Source organism: Vicia villosa, unplaced genomic scaffold, assembly GCF_029867415.1.
Source record: "Vicia villosa cultivar HV-30 ecotype Madison, WI unplaced genomic scaffold, Vvil1.0 scaffold8, whole genome shotgun sequence".
Classification (NCBI taxonomy): Eukaryota; Viridiplantae; Streptophyta; class Magnoliopsida; order Fabales; family Fabaceae; genus Vicia; species Vicia villosa.
This window is the reverse complement of record NW_026706811.1, coordinates 2,556,843-2,580,747: the sequence shown is the minus strand read 5'-3', so window position 1 is coordinate 2,580,747 and position 23,905 is coordinate 2,556,843. Positions and strand designations below refer to the sequence as shown.

General features: G+C 35.2%; 2 protein-coding genes across 2 annotated transcripts; one reads left to right on the top strand and one right to left on the bottom strand.

Annotated features, from left to right (window-relative positions):
• Positions 1-12,607: 12,607 nt before the first annotated feature.
• Positions 12,608-15,190, bottom strand: LOC131643175 (uncharacterized). Its single transcript, XM_058913327.1, has 4 exons — positions 14,901-15,190; positions 13,702-14,663; positions 13,246-13,425; positions 12,608-12,899 (listed from the first exon to the last, which is right to left on the bottom strand). The coding sequence occupies exons 2-4, from the start codon at positions 14,652-14,654 to the stop codon at positions 12,650-12,652; spliced, it is 1,383 nt and encodes a 460-aa protein (XP_058769310.1). The 5' UTR covers positions 14,655-14,663; positions 14,901-15,190; the 3' UTR covers positions 12,608-12,649.
• Positions 15,191-19,754: 4,564 nt separating this feature from the next.
• On the top strand, positions 19,755-20,786 carry LOC131643249 (uncharacterized). Its single transcript, XM_058913401.1, has one exon. The coding sequence runs from the start codon at positions 19,755-19,757 to the stop codon at positions 20,784-20,786; it is 1,032 nt and encodes a 343-aa protein (XP_058769384.1).
• The last annotated feature ends 3,119 nt before the right edge of the window (positions 20,787-23,905 follow it).

The window sequence follows — 23,905 nt, the reverse complement described above, 5'->3', positions numbered from 1 at the left end:
TTATGACATCCACAATTACGCAGCACAGACAATAATAACAAACAGCATAAAACAATAAAGAACACACAGAATTGTTTACCCGGTTCGGTTCAAACAACCTACCTTGGGGGCTACCAAGCCAGGGATGAAGTCCACTATTAGCAGTATCAATTCAGAGCTAAACTCCCAGTTTACAACTCCTCGCTTAATCACTACCCAATGACCCTTCTACCTAAGTTCTACCTAGGTTCTACCTAGATATGGAATATCTCCATTCCACTCCCCCTCAATCACAGCAGTGATAACACATACACAATAAACAATTACAGATAGAAGAAACACTTCAAAAACACACCTTGATCTGCTTAAAAGCTTCAATCAAGAGACACACACTCGTGCTTAAAAGCTTAGAGTGACACAACTAAAACACAAACTAATTCCAACGCAATCATCAAAGATAATAGCGTGGATCACAAGAGACAGATACAGAACAGCCGTTCTTCACAATACACAATCTTCTGTCTGCGTTCCAAATTAGGATTGCAGGTCTTTTTATATGCAGTCTTGGGCCTTGGGCTTTTTTAGAAACACATTAGGGTTAACAAAGTTAACCTAATTCACACGCCAACTGTCTGTTACACAATGTGCTGTCAATAGGATCTTCTGGACGAAATATGCATCACTATGTCATACCCCAAAATTTGCCTTCCATATTCCATTCACAATGATTCAAAGTTCAAGATTCAAATCCAAAGCTTTGCTCCCTCAAATGGATCTCAAGGTGTCTCACGTATATCAAAGTATCTCCATGTCAATTATCAAACTTCAATCCCAAGGCTTTCCCATTCAAAGGCTCAGATGATCAATAATCGACTATGTTGACCTAAAAGTCAACTATAGTCAAAGTACAGTCAAACTTCAAGATTTTTGGTCAACATCAAGTATGTGAGGTTATATCCATCATTTGATCAAAGGTTGATCATGATCCATCAATAGAAACTCGGAAATGAACGAATGCAAAATGTTCAAATTAGGGTTTCTTTAGGAGAAAGTCAACGCAACTTTGACTGACCATAACTTTCACATGGAGTATCAAAAATTTCCCAACCAAAGCCTATCTTGAAGGAAATTTGATTCTCTACGACTTTATCTCTCACAAGCCAAGGCTAGAAATGCTTCATTCAAGAGATATGGCGCAATACATTATAGGTCCTCCTAAAAGCCAATGAAGTATACCTTTTGGGTCAAAGCTCATAACTTGGGCATGGAAGCTTCAATTGAGACGAAACAAAAAGGATCATTTAAAGGACACTTTAAGCTTTCTAAATTGATCAAAAAACACATTCATAGGGTTAAAATTGAGGGAGATACGCATGGTTGAAGTTGAGTAATTTTCGAGGGATACATGAAACCCTAATTGATCAAAACTTGGTTTTTGAGCTAATGGGCCTAGAAGTTTGGTTCCAAACACACTCATAGCATAAATGAGAACCTATAAACCCATTCATCTATTTTTGTAAATCTTATTCATATTTATTTGGATTTTATGCAAATAAAAGCTAAATAAATTAGTTAAAATTAGAAAAATACTTGAATTAATTCTTATGGCTCGGTCATTAATCCTATAAGGGCCCATATGACATCATAAAGTAGGAAAATTCGTTTGCATGGCCTAAGGAGAAAGATTAACCAAATTTAGAAAGGATTAATATGAGTTTTTTAACCAAATTGCATTCTACAAAAACCTAGAGGTCCAAGCCCACAAAAGACCTAGATTGATCCTCTCCTATATATTCATCATGGGCAGCCACGAAATAAGGGCTGACAGTCAAGAAAAAACAAGGGTTTCACGTCACAAAAACTTTCAAAACTAGGGCACGCAGAAATTTTGCTTTGCAGAAGGATTCAAGGCCAACAACCCTTTTCATTATCTTCCTGAGACCTGAAAGATTAAGGTTGGACCAAGAGGTAAGTGATAAGACTGTTAGAAAACGTATACCATGCTCATTATCACCATACATGCTTGATTTTCTTGTAACCCGTAATTTATCATGATCCAATGTTATTTAACCATATATTCAAGCTTGTGTTGATGTTTAGAAGCTGATAGTACCACCCACTCGAAGCTTTAACGTGCATAGCAAGAGTTGCCATGGTTAGGGCATAAGTGAAGGGAGCGTTCGTTCTCAATGTTGCAGGAGGTTTAAGCCAAAACGATGGCGCCATTGAATTTGTAGGGGTCCGTTTAGTAGATCTGGGTGTTTTGTCTTTTTATTTAACGTTGTTCATGGCAGATTTAAGATCGAGGACTTTTGCTGCGGAAATGTTTGCAACCAAATCCGCAGGTAATCCAAGAGGATTCTGGAGCAGCGCTTTGGTAGGGATGATGAATAGTGGATGGGTCCCACTCGTGGCACGCGCGCGTCCCCCATTCGCCGGTCAATAAGTCACGTTCCTCTCTCCACTTCTTATTGGCCAGTCAGTGGCCCATGGATTCATGTTTGACTTGTTCATTGGTTAACACGTTGTTGTTTTTATTTATTATATCTGGTTGGTTTAAGTGACAACAAAGCAGAATAGCCGGATTGGTTCAAGGAGGGTGTGGTACCTAATAAGACCTGGGTTCGATCCCAGGGTCTTACAAGATATTTTTATTCTCTATTTATTCGTAGATCCGGTGCCACTCCCCTACATGGGTCCATGATGCACCCTCGGTGCTCAGCCTTGCTCAGCCTTTGGATCTCCTACAATCCAATCTAACGTATCAAAGCTGGAGGCATACCATGGAACCTCAAGGCTTCAATACACAGAATCACACCCAGGTTTCTTTTATTGTTTTTTTATTTATTTATAGGTTTTTATCTAATTGTTTAATTATATATAGGTTAATGTGTGTATAATTTAATTTTGTTAATTAGGATTAAATAATTAAATTAGGATTAGGATTAATTATTATTTTCCCGATTATTCGACTATTTCGAGTAATTTGTTTAATCATTTTAATTAATATTAAATCATAAAAACCCTAGGAAAGTCTATTAAGAAATTAGGGTTAGCTCAATCCCATTGGCCAGTGGCCAGGGTATTAGGATTAGGGTTTTCTCAATCGACCTAGGTATTTAGACAAACAATTTAGAATTTTATTCGCTTTGATTAAATCAATTGATCGCGGTGGATAATAAGCAATTAATTGTTTAATTAATTAAAATAATATAATTCAAATAAACTCATTTTTGCTAAATGGTTTTAACCAAAGCTATTGGTTACGATGATTAGCATTTTCCCTTTATCAAATTCGTTATTATTTGTAATCAAATCTATCGATTATGAGGAGTAACGATAATTAAAATACGCATATTTGCTATTCGTGATAATCGAATCTATCGATTATAGTGGTTAGCAATCCTCTCTTTAATCCGTTAGCCATGGTAATCAAACCTATTGATTATTGCGACTAACGGTAACAAATTAAAATCAGGGTTGTACGCCCAAACACTTAAAACACATCAAACCACAAACCATAGATTTTCATCTCTTCAATACTGCGAAACTACGAAGGTAATTCAAAATACCTTTTCAAAACTGCGAAACGGTAATTCAAAATACCGTCAACACATTCATATCAAATTCTAAGGCGTACAATCATGTGCCCGAACTACGTTGACTCTGATTCTCCCTAAGGAGATACGTAGGCACTTGGATAACCAAGGCGAGTCCCCCTCCCTAAAATCTCAATCTTTCCCCTATTCAATTCTTTAGTTATTAAACCTCAATATTTTAGCCACAAACCTTTACCTTAGATTCAAAGCCAATAGGAAAGGGTTAAGGGTGCCTAACACCTTCCCTCGACCTGATTATAATAACTTACCCTGAATCTCTAAACTGCGTAGGGTTTCCTATTCGCCCTTCAGAATAGGTGGCGACTCTAAGTTATAAATTTTTAGGGCAGGTTGCTACACACTCAATAAAAAGTTTCCTAAACTGATAAAAAGGATAAATCAGGAAACACAATTAATAAACAATAACAGCTTCTGCTGTCACATACGGATGTCATGACATCGATCATGACATTCACTACAAAATCTGTATTAGCTCCACACATATATGCAACCTGCATAAACACAATCAACCAGGTATGTTTTACCAATAATGCAGCCAACATGCAAAACACCTTTAATCTCCCCCTTTGACAAATTTTTGCCTAAAACATCTTGTCACACCATACCAGAGACACACTTGCAGCAGATAATCAAAACAAACACAAGCTAATACAAACAAACAGCATACATCATCAGTATCCACACAGTGCTCAGACAAAAACAGACAGTGCACAAGAGTAGCACCAGCACAAGCTACAAGAGTAGCACAAGCACAAACAGATCTACACAAAGATAAGTAAATAGAATTGTTGATCACACACAACCACCATTCTTGTTGTTCTGGGTTGGTGACACATAATACTTCTCCCCCTGTTTGGCCACAAATGTTGCCAAAGCCAAAAGAAAACTCCTCGCACAACGAGTTTAAATAAGTCCAAAAATAAAACAGGCCGAAAAAAATAAAACAGACGGAACTAAATGTAACAGAACAAATCAAACAAAACAAAAACAAACACACTAGACTCTAGTTGCAATTACTGCTCAGAGTCAGAACCAGTTGAGGTGTCTGAAGAACTTTCTTTCTCAGAGTCATCAGCAGGACTAGCACTTTCTTCCTCCACTTCTTAATCATCTTTATCTTCCATCTCTTCTGTATCTGCAAACTCCTCATTCTCATCCATTTCCAGAGTACGTAGCATTTGTTCAAGAGACATTTTTCTAGCTTCCAGTTCTTTGCAAGTCTCTTTTAGTATTGCTATGACTTCTGCTTTACTGACTGATTCTCCAGATTTGGAAGTTTCAGCTGATGTCATGACAATGTCTGGAACATGCTTTCCCTTAAACAGTTTGTAATGGAAAGCCAAAGGACTTTCTCTTTTGCATATTATATCATGTTCATTGAGAATGTTTGGATATTGATCCAGAATTATACCGCTCAGAAGGGATGGAAAGGCAATTGGACCCTTAATACTGAAGCTTCCAGCATGCTTCATGGTTTGGTCGAAAATATATGCTCCATAATCAAACTTTGCCTTTGTTCCTACAGCATACAGAAATCTACCAAGCACAATTGAGATAGTGGACTTGTGATTTATTGGAACCCAATTAGCTGCTCCTATTTTGTGAAGCATTGCATACTTGATGCTCAGCTTACTTGCGGTTAGCTTCTCTTTCATGGGCCAGCTTTTTATCTGCTTGGTTGTGATCACTTGACAGACTTGATTGTCTGTTACTTCCAACTCAGTTTGAGCTTCATCTGTTCTTCCCAAGAAGAATTTATTAGTCACAGAAGGAGAGAATGATACACACTTATCTCTTACAAACACCTTTCTGTAGTCTGCACTTCTACTATTGCCACAATCTTCATATAGGTTTACTACAAATTCTTTGACCAGCTTCTCATAGCATTTGGGAAGATTGCACACAGTTTTTAGCAGTCCAGCTTCTTGAATCAGCTCTAAGACTTCCTTGTTTTCAAGAGCATTTGGAGCCAATTCCCTTTCAACAGCCAATCTCTTTTGGAGAACATATTTCCATCTGCTGACACTAAAGGCATAGTGGAAAGACACATTATCAATGGGAACTTCAAGGATGTTAGTAGCAAGCTTACTGGTTGTAGGCTTCTTCCTTGATGGAATGTCAGGGACATTTGCTTCAACATCAGATTCAGGTTCAACAATTTCCCGCTCTTTTCTTTTCTTTGGAATGACCCTGCTCCAAGATTTTGAAGGACCAACCCCTTTACTCTTGGTAACAGCTTTGCTCTTGATAGGACCTACAAAAGTACTCTTCTTCCTGATAGTGTCTTTGGCAGGGTTGTTCACTTGAGTTCTCCCTTTTGGTGATCCTTGAACAACAGCTTTGCCTTTTCTTCTTGTCATTAGCCTGTTGGCTACACTCGGATTCAAGGCAGTAAGTAATTCGTCTTCAGAGTACTCATCTAAGTCTACCACATTAGTATCAGTTTCAGTATTGGCCTTAGGGTTTTCATTATTGTCAATGTCATTGACATCCTCGGTGACATCGGTATTCTTAGTAACCTCTTGTTCATCCTTGTTGATTTCTAGGTCACTATCAACGGTGTGACCAGCCTCAGCCTTACTGGTGTTATTGAGGGGATCAGCCATTATGGTTTGAAGAGGAATAGATATTCCAGGCACTTGATGATTCTCCTTCAGAATACGATTAACAATCCTGGTAATTGCTCTATCGACATATTTGGATCCTTCTTTAGTAAGTTCCTCCATGGTAGCAGATGCTGAGGATTTGGTACCCTTGTTGTGAATACCCTCCTTGGATCGTTTTGCATGAGTCATTTTAGGCTTAGTGGCCTTTACTTCGTCACTGCTAATCGTCCTTAAAGGAGCAACCTTAAGGACCCTGTTAGGGTTAGAGAACTCCTCCGGTGCCACTGAGTCTGAACTGGGAGATTCATCATTTGATTGCTGAGACATTCTGAACCTTAGAGAACTAGAACTTGTTCCACACTTGTGATAACAATAGATGTAAATCAATCTCAGAGAGTAGCTAGCAGTCCTACTGGGAGGGTTTGCCGTTTTTAGACTATTAGGGGATCGAGGGGGCTTTATATGCACACTGAGTGAGGGAAATTTCAAAACATGGATTTTGACAAAGCCCAAATAGTATTCCCTCACGTTGGTTAATTGCTATAATAAGTGTTGGTAGCAGATACCCAACATACCCTTTTTCTATCGCATTGTTTTTAGATGTTGTTGCAACATTCTCTATGACATTGCTTTCAGACAGTCCTTTAGGATCATTGCTCACATTTGACTTTTCCAGTTTTCTTTCCCGATCTGTAATGTCCATCACAAGGCTCACTCTTTCTTCCAGCAGAAATCTATTGATACTTCTGTATTCCCTTACTTTTGCATACAGTTTCTCATTCATTAGACTGGTCTCAGAAAAACTAGTAGACAGTTCACTTATAGTGAGATCACCAATATAGGATTCTTTATCTGATTCATCAGAATCACAAGATTCATCAAATTCGTGATGGTACATTTTTAATTCTTCCTTGATCATGGAGTAGTCAGAGGGGTGGACAGGTGTGTCAGGCTTCCATAGATAGCAATTATCCTTAGATCTAAATCCCTTCATGACTTCCTCATTTTCTTCATTAGTGATGATACACTCATCTTTGGTGAACCTAGCATTGAATCCTTCATCACCCAACTGACTGATGCTTATAAGGTTTGCAGTTAAACCTTGTACAAGTAGAACATTGTTTAGATTAGGTATACTCACCCCTTCTGTCTTCCCAACACCTTTGACTTCTCTTATATCTCCATCACCCAGAGTTACATAGTTGTTTACTTCCAATTTGAGATCTACTAGAGAGTTCTTCCTCCCGGTCATATGATTTGAACAACCACTATCAAGGTACCAGTCGTCTTCTGCTGGCATCCTTAGAGAAGTGTGTGCTATTAGAGCAACATTCTTAGCTATCCCAGAATGCTTCCTGTTACTAATATCATGATCAAGTTTGACTTGTTGAGTTTGGTCTGGATATCCAAATAGTCTGAAACATAATGGCTTTATGTGACCAAATCTTCCACAGTGATGACACCTCCATTTCTGGAACCTTTTCTTTGAGAGCCTCCTTCTTCTGTTTCCTTGATGTTGTGACATTTGGATTGACATCTGGTTAGGCACACACGTCTTGGATTCTATCCTCCTGAGTTCAGAGATTAATTCCTCTTTGGCCACAAATCCCATTCCAGACATATCTCCTGATCTTTGTCCAGAATCCATAATTTCTTTTAGAGTATCAGATCCATTGTTCAACATTTTGAATGACTTGGTCATTTGATCAAGTTTGAGGTTCAACATGCTTACTTCACTACTGAGGGAGTCTATGGTTGCAAGATGTTTAATCTTTTCAGATTCTAGATCTCTTATGATCACCTCTTGCTTCTCCACTTATTTGCAGACTTCAGCATTCTCCCTACACAGCTTCTTGTACGAGGCAGCTAGTTCTTCAAAGGTTAGCTCATCATCACTGGAATCATCATCAGATTCATAGATTCTTGTTGAAACTGTGACATGCTTTGCAGTTTCCTTTTCTGAATCTGAGTCTTCATCAGACCAAGTAACAGTCAGTCCTTTCTTTTGCTCCTTGTGGTAGGTAGGACATTCAGCTCTAATGTCTCTGAATCCTTCACATCCATGACATTGAACCCCTTTCCCTAGATAGGGATTCTCCTCAGATTTGAATCTTTTGCTTGAGTCATATGTCTGACTGATGTCATAGGAAGTGTTCTTGACATTGGGTCTGGACTTCTGATCAACCCTTTTGATAAGTCTGTTGAATTGTTTCCCAAGCATGGCTATGGCGTCTGATAAATTCTCATCACTTACACCATCGCTTTCTTTTGATTCATCACCTGTGTTGGTGACAAACGCAATGCTTTTGTTCTTCTTTTCAACAGGCTCACAGATGCTTGACTCAAAGGTTTGAAGAGAACCAAGAAGTTCGTCCAACTTCATGTTGCTGATGTCTTGAGTTTCCTCTATGGCAGTTACCTTCATATCAAATCGCTTAGGAAATGATCTGAGAATCTTCCTTACCAGTTTTTCTTCAGTCATTTTCTCACCTAAGGCTGCAGAGTTGTTTGAAATCTCTCGGACATTCATGTAAAACTCATAAATGGTTTCATCCTCTTTCATCTTGAGATTTTCAAACTTAGTGGTAAGTATTTGAAGTCTCGACATCTTTACCTTTGACGTACCTTCATGTGATGTTTTGAGAATATCCCAAGCTTCTTTAGCCAGCTCACAGTGTTGCACAAGTCTGAAGATGTTCTTGTCGATACCATTGAATATTTCACTTAGGGCCTTGGAATTGCCTAACGCTAACTCTTCTTCAGATTTGCTCCATTGAGTTTCAGGAATTAGAACAATAGTTCCATCTTCCAGAATTTTCTCAGGATGTTTCCATCCACTTTCAACAGCTCTCCAGGCCTTGTTGTCCACTGACTTAATGACTGCTACCATACGAGGTTTCCAGTGATCATAGTTAGAGCCATCCAGGATAGGTGGTCTGTTTCCAAACACTAATAGTTCCTTCTCCATAGTACCAGAATTTTGTTATCCCTAGATCTCACCCAGATGTAAACAGGAAGGGTGCCTGCTCTGATGCCAATTGAAAAATCTAGTAATACATGCTCGATGTCAAATTGGATGTTATGACATCCACAATTACGCAGCACAGACAATAATAACAAACAACATAAAACAATAAAGAACACACAGAATTGTTTACCCAGTTCGGTTCAAACAACCTACTTTGGGGGCTACCAAGCCAGAGATGAAGTCCACTATTAGCAGTATCAATTCAGAGCTAAACTCCCAGTTTACAACTCCTCACTTAATCACTACCCAATGACCCTTCTACCTAGGTTCTACCTAGATATGGAATATCTCCATTCCACTCCCCCTCAATCACAGCAGTGATAACACATTCACAATAAACAATTACAAATAGAAGACACACTTCAAAAACACACCTTGATCTGCTTAAAAGCTTCAATCAGAGACACACACTCGTGCTTAAAAGCTTAGAGTGACACAACTAAAACACAAACTAATTCCAACGCAATCATCAAAGATAATAGCGTGGATCACAAGAGACAGATACAAAACAGTCGTTCTTCACAATACACAATCTTCTGTCTGCGTTCCAAATTAGGATTGCAGGTCTTTTTATATGCAATCTTGGTCCTTGGGTTTTTTTAGAAACACATTAGGGTTAACAAAGTTAACTTAATTCACACGCCAACTGTCTTTTACACAATGTGCTGTCAATAGGATCTTCTGGACGAAATATGCAGCACTCAATAAAAAATTTCCTAAACTAATAAAAAGGATAAATCAGGAAACAAAATTAATAAACAATAACAGCTCCTGCTGTCACACACGGATGTCATGACATCGATCATGACATTCACTACAAAACCTGTATTAGCTCCACACATATATGCAACCTGCATAATCACAATCAACCATGTATGTTTTACCAATAATGCAGCCAACATGCAAAACACCTTCAAATATGGACAAGACCACTTGTGGTTATTCAACCATGTTTATATCCTTCAATCGCTGCCTTGATCGAAATGTCTATACTGGTTACCTAAAACAAATACTAAGTCCATAACCTTTTCACTTTAATTTAAAAATTCCTTCATATGTCGCATTTAAAGACATGTGAGTTCGCTTTCAAATTTTATCCCCCTAAATTTCTCCTTCTGCCAAGCTCTAACTTGGCTTTGGCACTTCGACCTTCATTTCCTCGGTGGTTCTTCTGCGGGTCAGATTTAAAGGTGATCAAAAACTAATGTTTAAAACTGGCCCAGCGACTGGTTCTGACTAAGCATGATATATACAGCTTCCAAGGGCATCTTCATGTCGATATAAAACATGTCAGGATTTTATCTCCCATACTTAAAGGTGAGGAAAGCAACATGATCCTTAAACTCATTCATCACAAATTCTGTCGAATTCAATACTTACCTCTTTATTGCATATTTCCCATCAGTTGAGCATAGGAAACGAACCAGGGATGCAGCGAGTGACACTGTTGTCGCTGCACATAAAAAAGGATAGAGGAGATGCCTTAACACACACACACAACCCATGATCGATTTTACTTTTGACTTTTACTCTATTTTCAACATGTATAGTCTTATGTATCTTTCATATGCACTTACTTTTCCATGTTCAGGTTGATGATAAGACTCGGGCCGCCCCTTATAAACGACAAAAAGGCATTCACATAGATGAAGTCGAAATTTAGACGACTGCTAGGAATTCTTCGCCAGAGACTCCTAAGAAGAAAAAGAAGTCCAAGGTTGCTTGAACTTCCCCATCCCCGAGGTACTTTCCTCTCTAAAGGTTGTGCCCGATGTCGAGGCGAAGGCTGCAAAACACATCATTTTGAAGACTGGCATCAAATGACCAACACTAGTTGTAACAACGACTTTTGGAAAACCTAAAAGTACTAGTTCAAGTCCAGATGCTGGTGGACTTCAGGTACCATTATCTTTGACAAACCTTTTCGTTAAACAAAGAATTATTTCTTATATTCTTTTCTTTAATTCTTATAGAAAAATCCACAACGACTCCGCTGAAGAAGATGACTGACCCTCTGAAATCCAAAGTGATCCTCATTATGCATATGTTGTCAATCTTGATAAGTCAAAAACTTCCTCTTCAAACACCAACAGTGAAAACCAGAGTATACCCCTGAAAGAGAACATGTTGACCAAGAAGTGAAGAATCAAGATATGTCACCTATTGTTCAGCCACAAGACAAGGTAATTTGAATTATGTCGGAGGCAAGGCTTACGAAGACCATTTGCCGAAGAATAAGGCTAGTCTGAAGAACCAACCAGAAAGTCATATTTCGGCTGACACTACTTTGAATGTTAAGCCAACACTTGTTGCTGAGACTAGAATGTCTCAAGATGAATTAGTTGCGCTTAAGAAAACAAAATCCTTTGAGTACTTAAAGATTATGATGAGTACTATAGGTACTTTGACCGACAAGTGTTCAAGCTCTTTGACCATTTCGACGGAGTTTCTTCTGTCGAAACTCTTGAAGATGTGTTTCGCCAGCTTAGGGCTAAACTTCTCAATGCAAATCTTAAGTCGCTTTTGGCAAAACACTTAAGAAGGACCCCTCGGGAGTTTTCTTAAATAAATCATTTCACATTATCATGTAACTTAGGACTTTGCATTTAACTTTTTGATCTACCGACCCTGTTAGATTGCCTAAATAATCGACTATGATTTTTCGCCAATCGTTATCCGACATTACGTCAGTCGTTATCTTTCTTTATGAAAATTTCTATTTGGTTAAGGTGACCAATAAATAACACTTAACAATTAATTTGAATTAACATTTTAAATGTATAGAATTGTTGGTTTAGTTTTTACCCACTTAATTAAGTGATTTAGGTTTAACAAGATTCTATTTCAAAGCTTTTTTTTTATTTGATAATTGTTTTGGATCATATTAAACTTCGATCTTAATTTTGATTCAAGGCAAAAGTGGGAAATGTGCAACTACTTTTGTATGATCGGTTGGTGCATAATGTAATCAACCTTTAATTTTTGTATACGAGTTAGAGTATCTCCTTTTTTTTTTGGTTTGAAAAGATTCATTTTACCGTCTATGTTACATATTTGTTCATAAGAAAACAGCAAAAGAAAACAACAAAAGATAACCTTTTTCTATCTAAACAAAGTATGTTTTGTATGCATCTCAATTCTCATCTTGAAATTAACGTATGTATAATTTTGGCGTAGAATATATACGCCACCTTATCACTTGTAGGTTATTCGCAGTAATTATATTGCTATTAGTAAAAAAAAGTATCATATTGTTAATTAATTAGGTGGCTAAACTTTTAAAAAATCATTTTAAAAGGGGTGACAAAAAAATTTAAAATGATTTATCCAAAGTGGAATTTGATCAAACCTTAAAAGCTAAAGAAGATATTAACTATAAAAAAATGTGGCATCTGAATTCTGTAAAACTCAGTTCCTTAACAACAACTTTTGCACTTTGTGCAAGAAAGCTTACATGTACAAGAAGGACAAGAAAAACAATAGAACCAACTGCAACAATTAGAACTTGAGCTGGAACAAACATCACATGCTTGTTCAGATTTGAAACAATACCAGAAACTGGAATTGGAGCTGCTTGTTGTTTCTGATTCTTCATTATATGAATGCTTGCTAGGACTAGGAGTATTTGTCTTCATAAAACTATTACTCTCTGTTGTTTCAGTCAAACTGCAAAAAATTGCATACAAATTAAAATCAATGTGCTTGTACAGTTTCAAAATTTAAAGAACATCCAACAGAGTACAGATGAACAACAATGCTGTTTTTTAGGGTGTAAGGCGGACTACAGCATAAGGTCCAAAGTTCTTCATGGTTAAATCATAGTTAAATAGGGCCTCATAAATTATTGTCACGATTGAATTGCGGTTACATAGGGTCTCTATTTGTTTTGCCATAATACGTGTAAATTGTATGTAAAAGGAACCATATAGCATGATCCAAGGAGAGCAGCTATAAGTTTTCAAACTTTGCATAAGAATAAATATTATATATTATTAAAAAGAAGAAAACATACATAGGGGAGACACGGCCACCGTTGCAATAACCGCATAACAACCAACCACATGAACACTTGCAACTTGGCCATGTGTGGCAGCAGGTGGGCCATTTGTACTGGCAGCATGTCGGCCAATTATGGTTGCAGAACGCCCAACTACAGTTACAACCGAAGCACAAAGGCCGTGAACGCTTCTTTCTGCAATGCACAAAAGAGATATTCATCATTGAGTGGATATGATGAGCTTAGGGATTTTAATTGTATATAGCACATGAGTATTCTTTGAAGTCACCATACTCAAGATAATGAACATATGTTTTTCTATAATTTTTTTGCAAATACATATGCATTTAGACATGGACATGTGCAGGTTCATAATTGCTTCATCAACTGGTTCACATTTATATAAATGTATAAGGATAAGAGAATGATATTGGTTTGTCTCAAAAATGTAAAAGAATAAAACAGACTTACAATGGGACAAAAGCGTGTCCCGTGGTTCCACTTTCGCTGGAGGGACTCGTCACACTTGACTTAGTAGAAATGCTGCTTGCAGATTGATGAAGAGTCTTTATGTCAGTTTGGTCTTCACTTGGCTTTGGGGTGAGCTTGAAAGATTCGTCAGACTTTTCCAGCTTCTCTATGTCGGCACTTGGGCTGGCAGTGTCTATCTCCTCTATAGTAACTGATGGAAGTCGGTTAAGCATATTTAACTCATCAGGTTTCGTCGATTCTTGTGACACGTGTAATTCACCAACCTTAAAGGTATTCTCTCTGTTAAAACTATGGTGGCCTATATGAATACTAAACAATGATTCATTAGAAGCAATACTCCATTCCAATGGACTATTACCACTATTATTTCCATCAAACACCGAAGACGGAATCCTGGCAGAATCAATTCTCCCCGATCGATCCATCACTTGGATAGGAGGGCTTACAGTTGGTGACATACCGTTTTCGCTACAAGCCAAATTGTAAACTTGATATGTTGATGTTGGAGCTGGAGGGCTATCATCAACCTCAGATTTCGTAGAGCTCTCGCTACTATAAACATAACTTTTCTCAGATTTCGCAGAGCTCTCAAAACTATCAACATAACTTTTCTCAGATTTTGATGCAAGTTCAGCCGCATCCATCCGATAGAAATCATCCGATGATGACTCTGACGAAGAGCTTCTACTCGACGAAGACGAGCTTTTGGTTCCACTGACATGAGTCACAGAATAACTATTCTCGCCACTTTCACATCTAGTGATGACATCTATTGGCCTTTCTGAATCACTACTTCTTTCACTTCCATTTACTACCTCAATGCTTGCATTTTCAATACTTCGAATTTCATCGATACTTTCGGAATGTATTCTTACCTGCTTATCTTTTACGCTACCATCAAATGTTTCTGCATAAACACTTGTAGCTTCCATTCAATAACCCTGCACACATGTGTTTCAATTTTGAAATCCAAAACTTAAAATTTCACATTTGCAACAAAATATTCAACAATTCAATAGAAAAATAAAATAAATCATAAATCAAATTATCTATCATAAATTTCAACATGTTCTTCCATTTTAGATTCATAGATTATTCTAAAAAAGATAAACCATATAAAAATCTCAAATTAATGCCAAAATTTGTAAAAACCCTAAGATTTGAGACATAAAAGGTACCTGAAAATGATCACTTGACGGATTTGCGACATAAAATCTTCATTCAGTATTGATTTGGGGGTTTGGAATTGAAATTGTTGAAAATGAAGAAATGAAATGGGTTCAGAGAGCGAAACGAAATGAGAAATTGCAGATTTTGTGGTAAATATGGTGACGAAAAGAGTTGCGGAATTATAGGAAAATTTCAATTCCATTCTGTTAATACCCTATTTGTGAATTTAGCGCCATATCACTGACAGATCCCACTTTTAACTGCCAATTTGTTCATCATTTCATAATTATCTTCATTGCAGTTTTTTTCTTTTTTGACTTTTTGGAATTTAATCTTCCTATTTTTAAATATATGTAACTGATTTAATAAATTATTGTTAGTTTAAATTTATATTTATAATAATTTGATAAAATAAATTGAGAATATTTCAATCCACCCTTAGATACTCTTAGTCATGGCAAAATTTTAATTATATTCTTTGATTTCGTAGATACATATTTGAAAGTATTTTTTTTTTATAAAAAATTTGGTTTTTTTCGTAGGCAAATATATGGAAGTGTTAAAAACATACTGAACGTTGGGAAAATTCAAAATATTTCAGTTCAGTAAATCTTCTGTAAATGTATTTACAAAATATGTAAAAAAACAGAGTGTTTCGTAGATGTACCTACAAAATATTATGTTATATTTTAAACCAGTGTTATTTCACTCTAAAACTCCAATATTTTTAGCATCAAAATATAGTACATCATAGTAGTGTAATGTAAAGGCAATGGTATATAGTAGGGCTGGACAAATTATCACCAACCGGTGGTAACCGACCGATCCGAATCATTTTTTTGGCATTCGGTCGGATTTGAACGGTTTTCTGTTTTGATCGGATGATTGATTTGGATTTATTAGGGTTAGACCGGTTCGGTTCGGATGGTTATTTTGAACCCATCGGAAACCGAATCCGACCGAATTTATTTGATATTTTATTTTAATTATTAATTATATATATTTATATCACTTATTTTAATTATATATATTCTTCTCCGTCTTAATCACCTCACAGAAAACCCTAGTTCCATTCTCTCTCACTCTCTCCTCCTTCATTATCTCTTGTTCCAGCCGCCGCTTCTTCAATCATCGTTACCCTTCTCTCTCGTTTCAACTTCATCAGCCTCTCTCTTTATCAGCCTCTCTCTTCATCGTCATCTCTCTTCATCGTCTCACCATCGATTCCTTTTAGCCACCGTCTCTGCATTCATGCATCAGTTGATGAGTTGATTTGATGTATAAAAAGCCAGATCTACCACTTTAAAGACATGAACTTCTTTAAAAGGTTAAATTTTGAGTTTTTTTTTAAGATTGTGATTTAGATTTTAGGTTACTTATCTTATAAAATGATTCGTTCTTGGGTTTTTTGGTTGTTTGGTGTTGTTTGTGTATAAAAAAAAGTAAAGTTTCATTTCGGTTTCACAGTAAAATTTGTGTATCTGTTAAAATGACTTAGGGTTACAGATAGGAAATTTGTAATTTTTGTGTTTTTAGAAATTAATTTGGCATTGATTATGATAAAATTTTATATTTATAAAAGTGTTTTTTATTTCTTGTATGAGTTTTTATAATAATTTATTTTTATGTTTTGATTTAGATTTTTGGGTGTGCACTGTGCAAATCGAGAGTGTCTGAAAGATATTCAGATTTAACTTTCAAGTCCTCCAGATCTGGTATTCGCAGGTAAAATAGATCTGGGAAGTTTTTGCTCACTTTCAAGCCTTGTTTCATTGTAAATTATTCATATATTTGTTTGGTATTTGCAGGTAAAATAGATCTTAGGAGTTTTGCCTCACTTTCAGGCCCTATGGATGGTTATTTATATATTTGTTTGGTATTTGCAGGTAAAATAGATCTTGGGAGTTTAAGCTCACTTTCATGCCCTGCATCTTGGGAGTTTTGGCTCACTTTCAGGCCCTGTATTCATATGGTAAATTATTAATATATGATAGTTCTATATAATTTTCTATATATTAGTTCTATATTTTGATGTCATAGTAAAGTCTTTAAATATGTAACGATGATGATGTTTCTGGTATATATTAGTATATGTTAGTTCTAATAAAATAACATTCAAGAAGATGATGTTTCTGGTATTTCTGATATATATTAGTATATGTTAGTTCTAATAAAACAACATTCAAGAAGATGATGTTTCTGGTATTCGTGTGTATTAGTATGATACTAATTCAATAGAGTTTGTTGCTGTATAATTAATTCATTAGAATTATGTTGCTAATGGCTTGTTCAATTAAGATTTTATAAAATTATCTCTATTTTATTAATTTTTCTAATATCACTTCTTCTTTTTATGTAGGATCTTGTTGCAATTGGATTGTAGCATAACCTTGTTGCAATTGGATTATAGCATAATAAGGTTGTTTTGAGGGAAGACATCTTCAAGTCCAGTAAACATGAACAAGAAAGAAAAATAAGAAAATTGAATTTGAAGAGAAAAAATTGAGAAGACATCAAAGAAAGATTATTTTCAAGAAATAGATAGGCAAAGTTGGATGAAACATCAAAATGCCACAAAATCATGGACAAAAAAAAATTATATTATTAACTATGCTTTTTAATCTTTTAATTTTGATAAATTTACAAAAGATTTATACTCTTGTAGAATAACTTTGTTTTTCAATGAAAAATTTAATATAATAGTCTCATTTGGGAAATTAAGCTAATTTTTATAATTTAAAACTAATTGAAAATTAATAAATTTTTAAATTTCAAAATTTTAAAATGCATCAAGTTTGCCCATAATTTATACTGGCCCAGAAACGGACTAGATTGTAAAAAAATTAATATAAAGTAATATTTAATTGAATTTAAATTGGGCTTAAATTTTGATATGGTCCATTAATGTGCTTAACCGAAAAAAACCGATTTAGTAAACCGACCCGATGTGAACCGAACCCGAAAAAACCGATACTCAAAAGGGTCGGAAATCGGGCCCATATATCTCACCCGGGGGTTGGTCCAGTTTTAGGTTTTGGGCCCGAACCAAACCGTTGTCCACCCCTAGTATATAGTATACAAAAATAATATGTCGTATAAATCATCCAAATAGTGTCATACATAATAAAAAAAATAATCAAAATACAGACATCAATAAAATCATAGGCATCACTATTGGAACAAAGGCTCCATCAGTCACATGTGACAGCATCTGCATCTGTGCACGTCGCACAGAGGCATGTTGTGCAGTCCTCCCAAATATAATACGGTCTGGATGGTCGGCCATAATGTCTGCATTTTATTACAAATAAAATCGAGTTAGATACAGTTTGGTAATTAAAAAGAAAAGAAAAAAATTACTACCGTAGATGCACATACGAAACTCTTCCGTAGATGTATCTACGGAACAAGCTAATATTTCAAATAATTGGGTTTGTTTCGTAGGTGCATCTACGAAACTACCTAATGTTTCATTTGTTTCATAGATGCATCTACCGAATATTTTACAACTCCAAAGACGCAGCAATGACGTCTGTCACTGTTCCAAGGGCTTAAAAACCTCATTATGGCGACTTGATCGTCCGTTTTACACATCTAAAAATAACTACATTGTCTCTAAACTATGTGTCTAAAACTTTCTAATTAATCATTTCTACACTTAAAAATTGATTTCTAACTCTATTCTGGGAAAATTCAAAAATAACTCGAAAAATCGAAAACTTACCAATTAAATTGCGTTTTGAAGTTGTTGGAATGTGTTAATCATTGATGCACATGTTTACCTCCAAACTCGAGAAAAAAAAAACAACTATAGTGAAAGTGTGATTTTGAGGTTGAGAGAGTTGGAGTTTGAAAATGAGAAAGGCGGAGATTGAGGGAGGCAGTGGCGAAACTGGGGGGACGTGGGAAGGCCACGACCACCCCTCAATTTTTTTTAATTCATATATATCAAATTACTAAAATATCCTTATTTTAAATTAAAATTAATTTTTATCTTTTCTTTCTCATTCACAATTAGGTTAAAATACATATAAGGCAAAAAGCTTCTACCTTTCCTTTCTTTCTCATATGCATTTGCTACCGGCACCAGAATTGAAATAGATTAAAGTGATTGGCATCTAACAGGTAAAAAACTTTATTCATTCTTCTTTTATAAAAAGTAATAAATTAAAGTGATTGCTTGATTTGTGTTTTTGCGATTTTTAGGGTTCTTCTTCCTTGATGTGTTAAATTAGATGAACAACAAAGTAAATCATTAATCAATAATAATCTATATGAGGTTTATTAAATCAATTCATAACACCGTAATTTACAAATATAGTTATACACTGTAATAAGGTTTATTTAATCATTGTTGCTGCTAATTTCTAATAGTGAAGTTACCGGTATTTGAAAACGGATTAAAGTTGATTATTTAAGTTTATTAATTTTTTTCTCTTTTAATTTCTATGTTATCTAAATTGATTTTTGGATCTGATCTGATATTATAAGAAAAGTAAAGATGAATAATAGGAAAATTGATTCTTTTTTAAATAGGAAAGCATGTGAAATTGAAAGATAAGAGAGAGATGAAAAAATTATAATCCCGACATCCGAATCTAAAACAGTTCTTGAGAATCCAACAATTGAAGAGCATCATGGTTTTGAAAATTATTTGGAACGCGATCCTGAAAAGCGTCCTTCGATTTGGCAATATCCACCAAATCAAGTGGATGTAATATGAAGAGCATATCTAAAATGGGGTCCATATCAAATTCATTTAAAAAACTATCTTTTGTCTGGTAACGAGGATCATCCAAGAAGGTTTCAACATACTTGGTTTAGTATATTTCCATCATGGTTAGAATATTCACCATCCGAAGATGTCCTATATTGCTTACCATGTTACCTTTTTAGCAAAAAAATTAAGTGGACGTCCCGGATCACCTGTCTTTATTTCTATGGGTTTTAGAAATTGGAAGAAAGTTAGGAATGGAAAACATCGTTCCTTTCTTAAACACATAAGGAAAGATCCTTGCTCACCATATAACAATGCAATGAAGGCTTGTCAAGACTTGTTGAATCAAGATGGTCATATTAGAAATGTTATTCAAGTGCAAAGTTCAAGTCAAAGTATGAATAATCGGTTACAACTCAAGACTTCAATTGACATTGTTCGTTGGTTAACACTACAAGCTTGTGCTTTTAGGGGTCACGATGAAACTAGCAAATCAAGAAATCAAGGTAACTTTCTTGAGTTATTGAAACTTTTAGCATCCTACAATGATGAAATTGCAAAAGTTGTGTTGGAAAATGCTCCACAAAATTGCAAGTATACTTCACATCAAACTCAAAAAGAGCTCTTGCAAATTCTTTCTAGTAGGGTGAAAAAGAGTATTCGTGAGGAAATTGGTGATTCCAAATTTTGTATTGTTGTTGATGAAGCTCGTGATGAGTCAAAAAAGGAACAAATGGCTCTTGTATTAAGATTTGTTGATAAAGTTGGTTTAATACAAGAGAGATTTTTTGATGTGGCGCATGTTAAAGACACAACATCTTTAACTCTTAAGGAATCAATATGTGATATACTTTCTCGACATAACCTTAATGTTTCTAACATTCGTGGCCAAGGGTATGATGGTTCTAGCAATATGAGAGGAGAATGGAATGGTTTACAAGTCCTCTTTATGAAGGATTGTCCTTATGCATACTATGTTCATTGTTTGCAACTTGCATTAGTTACATCATCAAGAGAAGTCAAACCTGTTCATAAATTTTTTGAGAAACTGGTCTTTATTGTGAATGTTGTTTGTTCTTCTACAAAGCATCATGATGAGTTACAAGCTGCCCGGTTAGAAGAAATTGCTTATTTATTAGAGATTGATGAGATTGTAACTGGTAAAGGTGCAAATTAAGTTGGTACATTGAAACGAGCTGGAGATACTCGTTGGGGATCACATTACGATTCTATTTCTAGCTTGATAAATATGTATGAAGTAACATGTTCAGTTTTAAAAAAATTGCAAAAGATAGAGGAAGTTATGCTACGCGTGGGGATGAAGATAGTTGTTACAATTACTTGAAGGCATTTGATTTTATATTTATTTTGCACTTGATGAAAGAAATCATGGGAATAACAGATATGCTTTGTCAAGCTTTACAAAAAAAAATCAAGATGTAGTTAATGCTATGAACTTGGTTCGTTCAGCAAAACATCTTATTCAAGGTTTGAAAGAAAATGGTTGGGATATATTGTTTACTAAAGTGATATCTTTTTGTGAAAATCATGGTATTGAGATTCCTGATCTTAATGATGTTCATTCAACAACAAGATTTAGACGCTCCCCTCTTGAAGAGAATCAAGTCACAATTCAACATTACTTTAAATTTGAACTTTTTCACTACCATTGACAAACAGTTACAAGAGTTGGATAGCAGATTCAGTGAGCAAGCAATAGATTTGTTAACTCTTTCTTGTTCTTTATCTCCTAAGGATGGATATAAAGCTTTTAGCATGGATACTATTTGTTCTTTAGTTGAAAAATATTATCCTATGGATTTAAGTAATCAAGAGAAGAATAATTGCAATTCAACTCCAACATTTTCTATTTGTTGCTCGTCAAGCATCAAACTTGAATAATTTATCAACTATTCAAGAACTATGTTCTTGTTTAGTTGCATCTGGACAGGCTGAAACTTACTTCTTGATTGATAGACTACTTCGTCTTACATTGACTCTTCCCGTTTCTACGGCCACGACTGAGAGATCTTTTTCAGCAATGAAAATTGTTAAGAAGTGTGGTTGGGCCTAACTAAACCCTACAAAACCGGCTTTTAGGGTGAGGATTGCCCCCACTTATAAGCACATGTTTAGGCCATATATTATCCGATGTGGGACTCTTAACACACCCCCTCACGCCCAAGACTAGACAACTGGAGCGTGGAAATAAATGGCCCGATAGCGGAAACCATAGAAGGTGACCCACCGGATCTTAAACAAGGCTCTTGATATCATGTTAAATATGTTTGGATCTCAACCCCAAAAACTAGCTCAAGAGGTGAGGTTGCTCTCACATATTTATACACCCAACAGTCCGAGAACCTTAGGAATGTGGGACTTCAAACAAACTTTAACAAACACAAATACCCGTGAGGGGGAGTGTTAAGAGTCCCACATCGGACAATATATGGCTAAACATGTGCTTATAAGTGGGGGCAATCCTCACCCTACCAACCGGTTTTGTAGGGATGGGTTAGCCCCAACCACATTTCTTAACAAAAATTATTAAGACTAAGTTGAGAAACAAGATGGATGATGGGTTTCTTGGAGATAGTATGACAGTATACATTAAAAGGGACATTAGTGCAAGCATTAGTTCTGAGTCAATTATTGACGATTTCAAGTCATTCGAAACGCGTAAGACATTACTTTAAGGTAGTTTTAAGTCATGTAATTTATTTTTTTAGTAATTAACTTTATATTTATTTTAACTTTAATGTTTTATTTAAAATATTATTTATATTTTATTTATAATTTTTATTTTACGTTAACAGCCCTCCCAAATTTTTTTATCTGACTCTGCCACTAGAAGGAGAAGAAGACTCTGACGCTAATTTAACATCAAATTCTTCTATAGATGTATATATGAAAGTCTTTCGTAGATGCATCTACGGAATAAAACAAGTTTGATGCATCTACGGAATAAAACAAGTTTGAAACAAAAGAAAAGATACTTCTAGAAATACATCTACAAAAATAGAGGGACATTTTTGGCAACGCACATAATGTATGACATACCCAGAGGAGTTAGAGATTCTTAATAAATAAACTAGTGTCTTACCCGTGCGTTCGCACGGGTGCCCGTCGTTTTCGCGCATTGTGATTGAGAAAAATAAAAGATATTAGTAAAAGATTAAGTTTTGGGTAAAATTGAAAAAGTTATAAAAATAGTAATATTTTATTTGACAAATTACAATGAAGGAAATGAAGGAAAAGTTTTAAAATCGCAAATTTACAAATTATAATGAAAAAATATTCAATCAAATTATATAATTCAATTAGTGATAATTATTTAGTATAATTGATTAAACTACAAACTATTAGCCCAATCTCAAACTATCAGCTTAGGAGAATCGATTATTTTTGGCTAGCTAAGGAGAAAAATAATTATTTTGGCTCAATTATAACTACAAACTATCAGCCCAATCTCAAACTATTAGTTCTCTCTTGTAGGCCAATGAGAAACCACTACAAACTCCATTTATAATAATGATTCGGGTTAATAGTCATTTGCCCCCCTGCAATACTAGCGATATTCGGTTTACCCCCCTTTTAAAAAAAAAATTTGTTTTACCCCCCTATAATATTAAAATTGTAAGTCTTTTGCCCCCTAAGAGGGAAAATTACCCCCTGTAAAATATATTTTTTTGATTTTACTCCCTGGTTTTTACACGTTTAGGGGGGTACCCAAATATTACAGGGGGGTAAAACAATTTTTTTTTTTAAAAGGGGGGTAAACCGAATATCGCTACTATTGCAGGGGGGCAAATGACTATTAACCCTAATGATTCAATCAAAATACATAATTAATAGAAAAATACTTTTACCAGTAATTTCATGTTCCCGCTAATATTCATTATTTTGATAAGTAACTTCGTATTCCTGTTAATATTTCAAATTTATTCCTGTTAATTTTTAATATTTTGATCAATAACTTCATGTTCTTGTTAATATTCATTATTTTGATCAGTAACTTTGTGTTCCCGTTAATATTCATTATTTTGATAAATAAATTTGTGTTCCCGTTAATATTTCGAATTCGTTTCCGTTAATATTCAAAAAAAATTATGAATAACTTAATGTTTCTGTTAATATTCTAAAATTTATTAGTAACTTTGTGTTAATATTCCATATTTTGTCAATAACTCCGTGTTTCCGTCAATATTCAAAAATTTAAATATATATATATCATTGATCAACTTTTCAAATTAAAAATTTAAATTTTATAAATAAGAAACAAATAAGAGTATTTAA

What these genes read in the sequence shown, in the direction of transcription:
- LOC131643249 (XM_058913401.1), top strand. Translation starts at nt 19,755, where the DNA reads ATGTCCTATATTGCTTACCATGTTACCTTTTTAGCAAAAAAATTAAGT.
- LOC131643175 (XM_058913327.1), bottom strand. Translation starts at nt 14,654, where the DNA reads ATGGAAGCTACAAGTGTTTATGCAGAAACATTTGATGGTAGCGTAAAA. An exon ending in GGACACGCTTTTGTCCCATT is followed by an intron (nt 13,426 to 13,701) that starts GTAAGTCTGTTT and finishes TGTGCATTGCAG; the next exon opens with AAAGAAGCGTTCACGGCCTT. An exon ending in GGTGGCCGTGTCTCCCCTAT is followed by an intron (nt 12,900 to 13,245) that starts GTATGTTTTCTT and finishes AATTTTTTGCAG; the next exon opens with TTTGACTGAAACAACAGAGA.